Source organism: Corapipo altera, unplaced genomic scaffold, assembly GCF_003945725.1.
Source record: "Corapipo altera isolate COAL_440 unplaced genomic scaffold, ASM394572v1 75, whole genome shotgun sequence".
NCBI lineage: Eukaryota > Metazoa > Chordata > Aves > Passeriformes > Pipridae > Corapipo > Corapipo altera.
In genome coordinates, this window is record NW_020884887.1 from 15,298,941 (window position 1) to 15,314,445 (window position 15,505).

Consider the following 15,505-nt stretch of genomic DNA (forward strand, 5'->3'; position numbering starts at 1 on the left):
CATGATTGCTTTACCACTTTTCATCCTGCCCTTATGGAAATAAACTTTGCTCAAAGAGGTTACTAAATATACAATATCAGAAACTAAATGTACCACAATCAGAAATGCAGAGCCAAGGCAAACAACTGGATTTCCCTCTTTGCATCATTGCTCCAGATGCCAAAAGTCTCAGTTAGTCCCCTTCACATACCCAGCTCTGATCAAACTCCCATTAGCACCACATAAGAAAGCAGTTGTTTTGCAGCATCTGCCCACTGAAATGCTGCCAAAGATATTATTGCAGCAATGCTTTCTGGCTGCTAGAGACCAGAGTCACATCTGAGCAAGGACAACTCTGCTCTACAAGTCACTTCTTACCCCAATTTATCACTGTGTGCAAGAAATCCTGGTACCTGACCCCCCAGGGAAATTTCTGCCTGGAACCCCACGTTCAGACAAGGATGCACAGCAAGAACTCATGGTGGAGCCTCGGGACATTTTGGATGGATGAAAGCTAATGGGCTTGGTACTGTTTCACATGTTTCACTTAAACTAACAACATTTTGTTTCTTTTTTTTTTTTTTTTAACCCAAGCAGATAAGCTGTTTTTCAAATGCTGATTTTTTCATCTGAGACTACTTCAAACCTTAAATTGAAGGACTTCATTACTCAAGGGCCCCTACACAACAGACAAAGGCAAGTCTCTAAATCTACATGACAGCAGCCAGGGAACAAGGAAAATAAAGTCTCTCTCTCCCTCACACAGAGCTCAGTTGTCAAGCTGAAATCCCATTTCGGTGCCAAAAAAGCCCACTGTGACATGAAGCAGTAAAATTAAAGAAGTGATTAAGTCAGTTCAATTGTTCATCTGCTTTGGATGGCTCCTACTTTCAGTGGTATTACACTGAGCACTGGCTGTGTGTCCCATCACATACCTCCAGGGCAGGTGCAGGAAAACTTGGCAGAACCACATGATGTGACTTTGTCACTAAATCAGAGCAGCAGCACTAAGCGAGTTGTCACCGAGACAAAATCCATTAAAAAGAAAAGGGGCTCATGGGAGCCCCTGTTATCTCCTTAAAGCAGTGACCCATTCAAAGGGCAGTGGATTTAAAATCTGGTCCTTCCCTCAGAATGATGAGATCCTATTAATTCTGGCCTGCCTGAGACAGGTTGCAACCAGAGCTGGAAGGAAGCAGGTGAGGAAGATGTTTTTGAGATTAGCAATCCAGCAAACTCCAGTCAGCTAACCCTGGGTGCTGTATTCACATGTGCTCACCTGCAAGGACCCCAGAAAAGTACAGGCTATTCCCACCTAAACAATGATTCCATCTCACAGCCTGCTCAAATTTGTCATTTTAACTCATCTGTTGGACAGACCAAGACACCCAAAGCCCCCGGGAGCGTTCAGCTCTGGATCCCACTCGTGTCAGTAAGAGCAATTTTAACACCACTTAGAAAAAAGCAATGAAACAGAAGAAGATTTTTGTCATTGCTTCCTACCTACAGCTCCAACGAGGCACATCACAAACAGGAGCCCCACACACAGGAAAATGTCCACGTTCATCCTGCGCTCGATGCGGCTGCGCTTGTACCGGGGGCCGTTGTTGTTCAACATGGCCTTGGTCTCGTGCCCTTCAAAACACAGAGCAGGGTCAGCAGGTTTGGGGAACATTCTGGAGTTTGGTTTGCCTTTTTCTAAAGTATTTCTCTCCCAGAATGAGAGCAGGATGACTAATGTTAATCCAACTCCAGTTTCACTCAGAACTTTTATTGCCCCTCTTCCCATTTGCCTGAGTGCATCAGAGACTAAATCCAGAGAGTATATCAGAGACAAAAGGCCTCCATTACACTGCAGATTTCAGCTGTCATGTACATTTTGCTCTCCCAATGAGAGAGCCAAATCTCCATAAGAATAAAAGGAAAATGAACAATAATATTATGTTTTTGTATTTTACAAACAAATTGCTTAGGTGTTACACAGATTCCTGAAACCTACATTTGAGAATTTTGCAGCAGCTATTTAAAATCCACTAGACACATTTCACATATTGACTTAAATAAAATTCAAGAAGCAGTGAAAGACACTAATGTTATTTAGCTTTTCACTATGTGGTTGTAAAGTGCTAACAAAACAGTAGGATGAGAAATTAAAAAACCCCCATCCCTTAAACTTACTGAATTAGAATTGAGTTGGTTTATTTGTAATGGAAAAAGAGGAGTGCTGTAAGAAGTGAAGAAGTCGAAATTGCTTTTTTCAATTCCATTAATATTATCTAAACTGTGGCTCCACAATTGGGATGTCTGGACACCATCTGTTGCTATATTAAATGGTATCTTTTATGTTTATTTCTACAGTCTTTTTCCCTGAAAATATAGACCCCTCAGACTCGTGGTTAGTTGTCATGTGTATGTGCATGGTGTGTGTGAGAGGGGCTGTTTTCCAAGCTGCCTTTCAGCTTTCTCTGGGGAAGTGATTTAAACCCAAAGCTGGGGGTCAGGTGCAATTCCATCACACCTGCTGGATTCAGTCCAGCTTTACATCAATGGTTATTAATTAAGGCAGAGAGCAGGAGAGAAAATGAGTCTCCAGCCTTATGTTCAGGATGTTCACCCAAGAGCTGGGACTGCTGCCCTGCTGTTCCAGTGAGTCTGTAATTATTTACACAGCCTAGAGCCTGTTGGTGGGCCCAGCCCTTGCTGCCCCTGCTCCTTCCTGTGCAGCTCGTGTGGACACAGTTCCCAGTGTTCCTGGGCCACAGTTCCCAGTGTTCCTGGGGCAGCAGGAGGGGGGTGTTCACTCCCAGACAGGCAGAACTGAGACCAGACCCCAGGTCTGCCCTTCTGTGAGCAAATGCTCCAAGCACTGAGCTGCACGGAAGAGGAGGGCACTGCCCTTGCACTTCTGTCCCTCCAGAGCCGTGTGAACCTTGTGCCTCACTTCTCTGTCGTGTCAGGTTTAATGGAATGTTTTGTGCTGAAGACAAAACAAGCCAAACCCCTCAAATTCCTCCCAGAAAATACTCAAGGAAATGTTGATGGATTTATTTCACGAAGAAAATGCGAAGGGCTTTCTTTCCAAATATCAGTGCTACCATTCCTTTGCACTTCAGCTGACCATCAGGAGGACACTTCTGCAGCATAGATATCACCTTGCAAGGGACAGACAATCAGAAATATGAGGAATAAATTAATTTGTTCTCCTCTAACCCTCACAGTTTTCTTTTCTGTGCAACACAGCACCTCACCTACCAGCCTACTAAAACCTTGTCTCTCTGTTTCTAGATGCTGATGGGCTCATCTAAAACTTCTTTCTGGTACTTTATTATGTGAAAAGCCTATAATTCTTGCTGCTGTCCCCATCACAATGAGAAAACCACATTGGCTGTGGCTCTGTGATGAGGTTTGTGTGCTTTAGTGCTGCTGCTTTGTGCAGAACCATTTGGGTGGCCATGAGGAGTGTAACCCTCCTGGGGTCAGATGAGAAGTGCACAGGCCAAGCAATTGCACTAAGTGATGGTTGTGCTCTTCACAAAGGCTTCCATCAGAAAGAAAGTTTGAGGAGTAATAGAGTTATAAAAATGGAAAATGTGCCCTCTTATAATGTGACTGATCTTGACTGTTCAGAAAAGGTCACAGACCATGATTAAAAGCCAGAGTATAATCAATGTCAAAGAACCCTGGAAATGAAGCTGGTACTGACTCAAGCCAGTCTAATTTTAGGAAAAAAAGAATAAACTTTTCTGCTGACATGAACAATGAGATGTCAGTTGGGAATTGAATTGAACACTCACTCAGACCAAAGCCACCATGTCATGGGAACACCTTCAGAACTCCAGCCTTTGCTACCAGCAGCTTAAGCAGCATAAACAGACATCCACATGAGGATCTGTGCTGGTGGTCAAGGAACTTAATGGGAGATCTTAACTAAACAGAAGAAAAATAGGAATTGCAACAGGAGAAGAGGTGACAAGCTACTCCAATTCTATAGGGAATGATCCCTACTGAGGTTGTTATGTAATGGTTACATCCAAAAAATGAGGGCTGAGCTCAGCTCTGGCTTTCCTCCTCTCCCTGGCAGGCACCACCCTCACATGTGGTGTTCAGAGAGAGCAATGAAAGGCCCACAAAGACACAGCTACCTTGGAAACATAGGGGAGCTACAGACATTTAGATCCCAGTTCTGCAGTACTGAAATAAACAGTTGTCAGGTAAATTGTTCTGTGGATTGGAGATTAATCCAACCTAAATGACTCCTGCAAAGTTGGTGACTTCTATTTTCTTTTAGGTGGCTTGGCCTTGAAGCTGCTGATTAGACATGAAACAAGTGATATAACTCTACTGGAAAGACCAAATTAGCCCATGGGATTAATTGTTGTGTTTGAAGTGACCTCTGCTTAACCTACAAAGAAGAGGGTGGCTGATACCTCCTGTCTGGAGCAGAAGAGGGCACAGCTGGCAAAGCCAATGATAAATCATGCTCCCTGAGTCCCAGCAGTGGTGACAGTCCAGAGGTAAAAGATGCTGAGAGACAGATGAAGTGACCCCCTGCTGACCCTGGCACTGCTGCTCTTGATCTGAGCACTGGCATTGTCTTGGTCCAGGTCTGTGCTGCAGGAATTCATGGCTGCATGGACACCCTGTGTCTGTGTCAGCACAAACCTGTGCTGCTGCTGCCTCCCTGTCACCTCCAGCTGCTGCCTCCTGTGTGCTGGCACTGCCACAGATCAAATGGATGGATGACACTCACAGATGAAAGTCCCTTTTTGTTTTTTTCTGGGTAGATCTTCAGCTGCACCAGTTTCCACCCTGAGGAGCCAGTGAGACCTCCCTCAGGGCAGCTGGGTAGGTTTTATGACAGATGGAATTAGTGTCATAGTCAGAGCTGCAGAGCTGAGGGTTAAACTCACCTCAGCAATTCTTTACTTGTCTGGATATTTTTGCAAGATATTTGACATGCACAAGGATACTGGCACTTGCCAGAGACCCAGTGCAAGACTTGCTGGCTTTGGAGATGGATGAGTAATACCCTAAAAAAAAAGTTATGTAATTTTCTTCTGGACTCCCAGTTTTTAAAACAAAATGTTGACTTATGGTGCAATATTAGATTATACTTATTTCTTTAGGGATATTTACAGTGAAATTCTCAGTTTACCTGAACAGAAAGTATATCTTACCTGCATATATAACAATTCCCACTGCAACCTCAGTATTTCTGATTGTACATCCACGGAGCAAGAGGCTTTCAATGTTAAAACCAACCCGTTCATCATTTGGCTGCTCCCTAGAAGAAAGAATATCAAATGAAGCAATTCCTTTTTTTCTTCTAATAAAGTGTTAAACAAAATTTTTGTGTGCTTGTCTGTTATAAGCTGAAATCAAGTAAATTTGAAGGCCCTATTTTGCTTTTATTTCACTCAGCTTCAGTGAAGACTCCAGCAAGAAGTTGAGGGAAGAAGAAATCTGTCTTTAAAGACCACTTGCATCGTGTGTGTGTGTGAGATGAGGTCAACACAGAGCAAGTTTGGCTTTCCCTTGGTGCCTCATCAGGCAGATTCAGTATCTCATGAATGAAACCCAGACACATTATGTGACTTCTCACAGACACAGTTCTTTTGGAAAGCTGAGCAGGGTCTGCCTGCAGGTCATGGCTCAGACAAATACACCCACACCTTGCAAGAGCCTCTGTCTCTGTGTCAGCCACCAAAGGGCTTCTCATCTCTCTGACCCTCAGGTCACCTGAGCAGTCTCCAGGCTGAGAACTCTCCCTCAGTCTCACCCTGGATGCAAGACTTGTCATCTGGCTAAAGGTGTTCCCTCACACCCCAGACCCTTCTGCTCACAGCACCAACTGATGAAAGCACGAGGTCAGTGCTCCAGCAGGGAGGCAGTGAGTGATGTGCCTCTGAAAATAAATGCTCACACCAACCTCTGTCCAGCTTTTGTTGCCCACTCTGGCACCTTCCTCCTGAGTCCTTCACCAAGGCTGAGATTTTTTACTGAAGACACTCCATCTTGTTTTGTTATGTAAACATCAGGGTCAGAAAAGATTATTTTTTTCCAAGAATATGCATCTTTCTCTGCTTTGTGTTTGATGCCTGGCACTGCCTTCACCAGCAAACAGCAGTGTCCCTCAGATGGGGGCACAGCTGGGTGCCATTTCAGGGCTCATTCCAGCCCCATGTCCAAGTGCAGCTGCACAGGGTTACCTTACTTACACCAGACAAGGGAAAAGGTGTAGCTGCCAACAGCCTACACCTGCTAGAATTGTAAAAATTTATGCCAGAAATCTGTTTTTCTTGGAATCTACATTCAGCCTTGGTGAACTCATTTAATAGAAGCCTTCTTGCACCTCCCTGAACAGAATGTGCTCTGGTCAGGTGTGTCAGGTGGATGGCACTAAGTTCTTTCAGATCATTTTAGCAGAGGCAGTACTGCTGCTATTTTATAGCAAGGCAATAGAGCCTCAATAATTTATTAAGGGTTCTTGGAGAAAAAGGTAACCTGTTCCAAGTAATTTGTGTTTACAAAATAGCTCAAATCTCAGCAGACCAAAGATGGAAACTCCACTGACTGTTAGCAAGTAATTTTCCCTGGTAACTTCTTTCATCTACCCCTGAAGCAGGGAGAGAAAGGCAGCTAATTCCATATTTCAGCAAGCAGGTGAGATAATAGGCATTTACCAAAGAGATTTCTGTTACAGACTTTCAGTAGAGTTGAAGATTTTGAAGCCAGTGCTGGGTCCTAAGGGTGAGTATTTGTGTGTGTTTTCCTGTGACACATCCCCCACATTTCTATAATCTCAGTGCTCCTGGGCTGTATTACTCAGGCTAATTGGAAGGATTGCTTCAATTTAGATTAAACCCAGTGGTCCCAAAGCCAGCAAGAAGAGCCAGCAATCAATAGAAACCTGACCTCTCTGTGCCTGAGGAGATAATGCAGGAGAGGAGAAATGGCACTGCTGGGGGAGGCACCACCCTCACAGGGCAGGGACCCCAACCCAGCCCAAACAGGGTCAGTGCTGATGGGGGACACCCCTCGGGGTCACTGGGGCTGATCTGGCCCTTTGCAGCTGCTCCAGCTGCAGCTCTCCCTGCTGCCCTGCAGGGACAGGAACTCCAGTTCAGCTACAGGAACACTTAAACCCGGGCTATGGGTGGGATGTGGCACAGTCAGGCAGTTAAATGGTTTGCATAACATGGGGTAGGGATTTGGTCTGGGACAGTAGGACATTGGTGTGGGAATCAGCATGGACTGAGACCTCTGAAGAGCACCTTGGGAAACAGCTGCCCTGTGTTGGAGGGTGAGAGAGTTTTAGGACATGAGCCACGTCCTTACAGTCCATGGAAGGGCTTAAGTCTGCTGAATTTGCTGGTATAGATTTCCTTGTTATGCCTGTGCCAGAATTATTCAATGAAGAAACACTAAAAAAAGAGCACATTTTCGCAACAATCTAATACATTGGTTCAATAGGAATTTGCTTGTTTGCTTTTTCTAACTTTCTAACAAGAAGAAAATCCGGATTGCTTGTTAGTTCTTGGACACCTTGTCCCTGGGGCTGTAAAGATGAAGAAACTAGAGCCATGAAGCTGGGTACCTTTAAACATTAGGAAGGATTTATATCTAAAATCTAGCCTAGTCTAACCACTAGGTCAAATTTAAATGAGCTTATGTCTAAATTTTGAAGAGAGTTGAAGCCTTGTGAGAACAGCTTGTATGGAACAACCACAAACTCAGTGCCAAGCCTTGGTTCTGCCTCCCCTCAGAAAAGGAGTCCAGTCTGTGTTTTATACTGACTTCTTAATCCAGGAATAGGTAATAGTGACAACCATCAATATCCCCAAAATACTTCCTTCCATCCAGTTCCTCCAAGAGAAATACTGAAGTTCAGATACAAAATGCATTTACTGATGACAAACACTTACATGTAACCTTGGAACTTATTGAGGTCATTGTTTGGCATCTCACAGGTGATGGTGCTTTGGAAAAATTCGGGTTCAAACAAAGCATTCTGCAAGAGAAAATGAACTGAAAGTTAGTGTCAAATGCAATGAATACTTGAAAAGTCAGAGACCAAGAGAAGCCTAATTTAGACCCCCAAGGCTGGAGCACTTCCCTGGTCTATGAAAAAATGGTGGTTTTAAGCATTCAAACTGAATCTCAAAGTGATGTCAAACATACAATTTTTTTAATTTTAATTTACCTTACCTTCAGTTCCTATTAAAATGCTTGCTATACTCCTGTAAAAGATTCCTTTCTTTAAATTTTGTCGACCCTGTGTGCCTCAGAGCAGCCCCTGGCTGAGCTGCCACACACCCATGTGCCTGGAAAGGGAGTGTGGGGCAGGAGCTGCCTGGGAGGAGCAGGATCCATAGAATCATGGAATCACAGAATCATAGAATCAGCTGGGTTGGAAGGGACCTCTGAGATCATCCAGTCCAACCCTTGATCCAACCCCGCTGTGGTTCCCAGCCCATGGCACTGATGCCACATCCAGTCTGTCCTTAAAAACCTCCAGGGATGGAGAATCCACCCCTTCCCTGGGCAGCCCATTCCAATGGCTGAGCACCCTCTCTGCAAAGAAATTCTTTCTAACATCCAACCTAACCCTCCCCTGGCACAGCTTCAGACTGAGCCCTCTTGTCTTGCTGATGGTTGCCTGGGAAAAGAGACCAACCCCCCCCTGGCTCCCCCCTCCTGTCAGGGAGTTGCAGAGAGTGAGGAGGTCTCCCCTGAGCCTCCTCTTCTCCAGGCTGAGCCCCCCCAGCTCCCTCAGCCTCTCCTCACAGCACTTGTGCTCCAGTCCTTTCCTCAGCCTTGTTGCTCTTCTCTGGCCCTGCTCCAGCCCCTCAATGTCCTTCCTGAGCTCAGGGCCCAGAACTGGACACAGCACTCCAGGGGTGGCCTCACCAGCGCTGGGGAAGCCACGGCCCCTTGGGCAGAGGGGCCACGAGCCCTCCTCCAACCCCTGCAGAACTAATGCCCTCAGGAGCAGTGGTTGCAGAACTCACCCCCTCAGCAGCAGAGGCTGTGCCATGTGCTGGCAGAGCTGTGTCCCAGCCCAGCCCGTTCCCAGCTCTCACCTGCCCAGGCAGGCCCCTCACCACCCGCCGCTGCTTCAGGTTGGTCTCCCCGTCCAGGTTGGCGGTTTCCAGGTGGCAGATCCCGCTCTGGTCGGAGGAGTGGAGCAGCAGGATGTCAGCTGGGATGGTCTCGTTGCACTGCAGCTGCACAAAGTCCCCCACTCTCACGTCCTTCCAGCACCTCTCCACGTAAGCGCGTTCCTCCCTGGGGCACAAAAACCCGTCAGGGGAAGGGGGACACTGGGGGAGCAGGACATGAGGGTTGGGGGCTTCAGGAAGAGAAAACAGGGCTTGGGGGCTCATTGACTTTTTTTTTTAAAGGACACAGCCCAATAGCCAGAAATTAATGAGTCAGACACTTCCATAGTGTCACTTCACCACATGTCACATTCAAACCAAATCTTGGAATTAAATAATGGAACTAAAAAACACCCAACTACAACTGAAGTTCTCTTTCATTCTAGCATTAGCCCTGTAATCTCCACAGCAAAAGTTAGAACGTAGTTTAGACCAATAGAAGTATTTAAAGTATCTTATTGAAGAAATTCAGACACTTCACCAAAACTTATTAATTTTTTGACTGTGTGACTATGTCTCAGATACTTTCCAACATCAGCACATAGATCCTGAAAGAAGCAAAGTAATAGCTACACTTGTTTCAGGTCTTTACAGTTTGTAATTCTCAAGAGGGAGCTACAAAGCTTGAGTTTAGTGCACAGGAACAGCTTCAAAAGGTAGAAGACCTGACAAATGACCCTTAGTATTGAGCAAAAAAAAAAATGCAACCAGAGTCTAAGTTTAATGGAAAAGTTAAAGTAAGAAACAAAGAGCTTCTAAATGATTAAAAAAAAAAAAGGAGAAGAAAAAGAGCCTATGGGGTTCACGGAAATGAGATTACTATTTCATCAACAGAACAGTGCTCAGAGGTTCAGCAAATAGCAGACTTTTTTTTGGCATTATATTTTCAATAATTAATCCTTCAACTGCTCTTAACCATCTAAGCCAACCGAAAATTGCACAATAAGTTTTAAAATTAGTTAATGGGAAAACTGCTCTGGCAACAATGGCTTGGTTCCTCTAACTCTTTGAGAGGAAATTATTTTTTCAAAATGAATAATTAAATCATCTTATGCCTTGCTCAGTAAGAGGGAAAATGCTCATGATACTTTAGCAGACAGACACTAAAAGGTCTCTTGTAATGAGAGTCTTATTTTCTAAGTTTTTCATCATCCCCATCTATTGCCTGAAGAATCCTGTTGTTCATTTCAGTGTTTGTACCCAGAGAAGGGAGCAGTGACAGAGCAGATAAAGGGGTTTGCTCCAGTTCAAAGCACTTTTCCAAGCTCTGCTTCAGAGCCAGGCCAAGGGCTGCTTCCTGCTAACCTACTTTCTGCCTTCTGCAGAGCAGAGCCAGCCTGTGCTGCCAGGCAAACCCTCACACTTGGCTGCTGTCCTTCAGAACAACATCAAACACAGCCACCTGCAAAGGTTGTGCAAGCAATTAAATCCTCTGTATTTCCCAGTGGTATCCACTTTTTATTCAAAAAAAGAACCCCTCAACCTAACTACTTAAATCCCTTTAATGCTGGGAGGTGTTTACTAAATGATGGTGTTGCAGCACTATGTTTTTACTTCTTACATTAATTCTTCTTTCCTGAATTTTTCATTCTTCTTTCTTATTTTGTCTGACTCTACTTATCTGCACATCCTTTCTCTTTTGCTCAACAACAGACATAAAAGACCACACTGAAAAATTGTTGTAAGTTAATTTGATGTTGCTACACATTCAAAAAAAATCTAGATCAATTTCTATTTAAAAAGTATTTCAGCAGGTGTATGTTGTGTATTTAATGCTCTGCAAAATAGATACTAAGTTAATATAGCAAGTCAACTAAATAAATATGAATCCTTCCCATGTCAAACACTTTCTGTGTAGGACTTCTAAATTTGTTTGTTTAAAGCATAAAAGAGAGAGTATAAAATCAGTTCAGAGACAGCAGCTGGCTTGTCTTGCCACGCTGGACATTTGGAAGCCGTGTGCACTTTGCACACAATGTTTGCTGTGGCTGCTGCAGGACAATCCCCCTCCCTGCACGTCACCTCCTGCGCAGGTGGGAGGTTTACAGGACACACTTCTGACTTTCCCTGCTCACAAAACACCACAGAAGGGCCTTGCCCAGCTGGCTCTGTCCCACACCAGCTCAAAGAAACCATTGTAGCTGGAATAATGCACAGAAATCCCAGATTTGAAATATCTTTTCAATAATTCCCTACAAAACGCACATTACACATAAAGCTTCAGGGTCCTGCCCATTCACTAATTACAGAGGAGAGGATGAGTCAGAAAAGCCAAATGACCTCTTTTAGATCAGAGGAAAAGCAGAACTCAGCACAGGGACTGGAGCTCAGGAACTGCCAGAATCCCAGACCTGCTCTCAGGTGAACTGCCTGTCCCTCTCTCCCAAGGAACATTCAGTTTGGCAGAGAAACACATTTTCTGCTCCTGACAGGACCCTTCAGTTGGAGCTGGAAGATTAACAGTTTCCTGCAGTAGAAAGGTTTTCTACAACTTTATAGAGAATTACCAGTGGATGAAAGGGAGAAAAACACTTCCTGTTGAGCCCGGTGCCCCCATGGCAGCACTGGCCCAGTTGCCTGACAATGCTTTGAGATGAAGCAGATTCCTTCCAGCAATCCCTGGAACTGGGAATGCTGCCCATTTTCTGCTCACTGATTAAAGTTCACAGCACAAGCTCTGGTTGCTGAACAAACAGAGGAGCTTCATAAATCCAAGATGGTCTGATGAGAAACATATAAAAAGGGCAAATGCATTTAACCAATAAAATAAACAAGATGTGATGATTTTCAGTAGGTGGGAATCTGGAAATCTGATTCTTGCAGCACGTGGCATCAGGGCTGTGGCACATCAGAGACATGAGGTAAGAGAGAATTCCTCAGTTCCTTCTCTCCTTTACCAGCAATTTATCAACAGCACACTCACAAGTGTTCCCCTGCTGTCCTGGGATAATGGGGAGCATGATAATGTCCAGCAGAGGACAGTGCCAATGAAAAGAGCTTCCCTTGAACAGCCAAAGTGCCAGAACTGTTACTGGACCCATCAAATCTGACCAGAAGACCCAAACTAAATAGACTTTATGAAGGCATTTCTGGGAAAAAGGATCATAAAAACACCCTGCTGCCACTGGAGATCATGGGGAAACTTAAATAAATTATTGACTTTGTGTCAACAATTTGATTTCTCGTTCTTGGATTCAATAAAGATAAATCTCAAACAAAAACTGGGTCAAAATGGATGGTGAATGGGAGCAAACAAAAATTATTGTTCTGCTCCCCAGAGGAAATTAAATAAAAGTAATTTTTCACATGCACTCCACAACATGTCTACATGTCCTAGGTTGTCTTAGAGAAAGATCTTCAAAATCTTTATCACCTAAAAGCATTTTATCAGCCAATTAGAGTTCAATGAGTCTTATTCCCTTGAATTACTGCAAGCTCCATCTCAGGATCCTTTACAGTTCAAAGTAAAGCTTGTTTTCTCTCCCTTTCACTCCCTAAATTGCCACACCTGGAAAAATATATCAGTGTCATCAATAGACAAACTCCAATGTTTGTATTTTATTGTATATAAATTTGCTAAACTGTTGTATTTGAAAATGGCCTCCTCAAGCATCACCTGCTTTATAAAAAATGCACATATTCTGAGATCTCAGTTCTACACATACAGCAGGGTGAATCACAAAGGTTCTTACCCTTCACAGGCTATTTTTGCAAGTAGAAACCTCACACAGTTTTATGCTATCAAAGGTTACACCAGACTTTATATGTAAAAAAACTCACAGAATATTTTCAAAGACCACTGTTGCTCCAGGGCCTCACAGTTTGGAGCTACTGCCACAAAACTTCACAAAACTGACACCAAAGGAGTGGGTTCAGGACTCAAGGAAGGCACTGGACCATCCAGGAGCTGATGTGAGAGCTGTCCCTGGTCAGGGTGCAGCACAACCTGGCTGCTGGCTCCTGGCTGGAGACACTGTTGGAGCACGAGGAGGAACCTCAGTGTTGGCTCATCCCTGGCTTCTGCCACGGAGCCACTCAGGGCTGGGAAGGTGGTTTGTGACCTGGACATCAGCCCAGCAGCATCAAGGATGTCTTTGGCAGCAGCCAGTGCTGGAACCAGCCCCAGCCTTTCCCAGATCCCCAACTCTCCCAGGTTCCCCACCTCGAGTGGGAGGTGTCCCTGCCCATGGCAAGGGGGTGGGACCAGATGATCCCTCCCAACCCTCACCATTCCATGATTTGGACACTGTGTTGAGACAGGTAATGGGAGTGAATTTTTTCTAAAATCTAATAAAATACAAACACTGCCATGGTTTTGGCATTCCAAATTCCTTAATGTTAGTAACAGATCCTATCTTTTATGTGCTAAAGCTGCTATAGTATTGTACCAAGGAAGTTATTCTCTGGATGATAAAAGAAGCCTCTGTTCAACTTCAATAATCAATTCAATTTTATGAGAACTTTAAGTAAGTGCCAGAGCTCTATAAACGTGCTGTGTGTTCATATACAAGGGTTTGGATCTCTTTTAACTTGCCTTTGAAGAAATAAAATAAAATAGGAGTAAAAAGCATGTTGAGAGCACATTTGCTTAGACTTACTGGGTTCATTTTGTAAGTTATAGATCATTGTACTTAAGAAGATCTATTTTGTTTTTAATACTGCCTTGAACAAAACGCTATTGTTACGATTCTTCCTGGCACCAGCAGGAACTAACAGGTGACTCCAAGGTCACTCAGTGTCCTTAGCATGCATTAATCATCAGCATTCGTTTCTAGAGATTTTCATTAACTTATGAAGTTTCTAGGATCCACAGTCTATATAAGATTTTTTGGTGGTCATATCCTTACATGACCCTGTAGCTCATGAGGTCACAAGGTAGAAACCTGCTTCTCTCCAGGTTTTTAAGGTATTTTAAAAATCCAGACAGCAGGATGGATCTTAATGCCATGAGGCCACAATTCTGCAGCTCTGAGTCAAACCCACAGGTTTTCATTTATTTCCCCTAATGTTTAGTCATTAACTTCTGCTGCCACTGCTAAACCACTGCACCTTTTCTGGGAAGCAGCTTTAATGCCTTGGCAGGTAATAAATCTTGGAGAAAGCTCTGATAAAGCAATACACAAACCAGTGGTAGCATTAGTAATGGATTTATGGATTTTCCTGCACAGAGAGCAGGATCCTCACTGCAGCAATCACACACTCACCTCCTCCTGCCTCGCTGCTCTTTGGCTTCCAGGTGCTGCTGCCCGGCCCAGCTGAGTGTTGGCATTTTAATTTTGCATTTAGTCAGCCCAGGATGTCCCATATTCCTTCACCAAACAATCAGCACCCTCCTCATAAGATGAATTCAGGTTTTAATTCCTTCACAATTTTGGTAGCACTGGTTTCCAGCAGTGTCCTGGGGACACAACACCCTTGGGTGTACTCTTGGCTAAGGACACTTTCTCAGCTCAGTGGGAGTTTGAAGAATCCCCTCAGCTTGCACAAAGTGTTTGGGCCTTCACTAAAAGCCACTGTTAATTCATTTATCCAGAGCTAAACTAGGTGCAAAATTTCCACAGTAGCTGAAGTACACACCAAAATCCCAGGGATGACAGAGCAGAGGATGCCCAGTGCAGTGCCAGTCCCTTGTGGAGAACAGCCCAGTCATGGTGACACTGGGCAGGGGGACAGTGGCTTTGGGGCTGTCCTGGGAATGCACCTACTGAGGAGTCCTTCAGCCCCCAGCTGATGAGATCCATGCACTGTTCAGAGGAGGCACCACTGAGGTGGAGCCTTGATATTTCTATATCTACGCCCAAGAAAATTCATTGCAATTTTGCCTGAGGGAACATGGTGAGATTTCAAGTGGGACAGAGGCTTTAGGTTTTTTGGTGTATAAAATGAACACACTAAAGCCTCCAGCAGGCTCCTCATCTTTAAAGTTATGCTTTGTTAGAAAACAAAAATGATAAAGCTAAAAGAAAAGGCTCTTTAACAAGTGAAAACTCAGAGCTGCTGAACAAGACTTTAATTTAAAGTTTTGGCAAGAAATCTTTCTGCTCACTGTGCCCTTGGCAGGATGGTATTTTCCTCTCCTCCTGCTTTCTACTTTACAAACCCTCAGGTTCACCCTGGGCAGAGTTAGCTGCATATGTTTCCAGGGTCCAGAGAGAAATAAATTTTCTTTTCTTTTTTTTTTCTTTCTTTCTTTGCTTCTTTCCTTCTTTCTTCTGAGATTTGACAGCAGGTTAATGCCTGTTTTCAGGCCTGTTCCCTGCCCTTCTCTGCTGTCTTCCAGAAGCCTCTGTTGGTCCCTGCATCCCTGGCCACCCCAGTCACTCTCCCAGCTCCATGGGGAGCATCCAGGGGAGGTTCAGTCTCTC

General features: G+C 44.3%; 1 protein-coding gene across 7 annotated transcripts in view; it reads right to left on the reverse strand.

Annotated features, from left to right (window-relative positions):
- Positions 1 to 15,505, reverse strand: part of ATP10B (ATPase phospholipid transporting 10B (putative)) — a 200,122-nt gene that overhangs the window by 23,146 nt on the left and 161,471 nt on the right. For all 7 annotated transcript variants that reach the window (XR_003527648.1, XM_027643440.1, XM_027643439.1 and 4 more), the window contains 4 exons: positions 9,063 to 9,267; positions 7,905 to 7,990; positions 5,157 to 5,263; positions 1,483 to 1,614 (listed from right to left, as the gene is read on the reverse strand). Coding sequence is in view for 6 of the 7 variants with exons in the window: in XM_027643440.1 (XP_027499241.1) it covers positions 1,483 to 1,614; positions 5,157 to 5,263; positions 7,905 to 7,990; positions 9,063 to 9,267 (530 nt within the window). In the remaining variant the exon portion in view is untranslated. The remainder of the gene's footprint in view (positions 1 to 1,482; positions 1,615 to 5,156; positions 5,264 to 7,904; positions 7,991 to 9,062; positions 9,268 to 15,505) is intronic.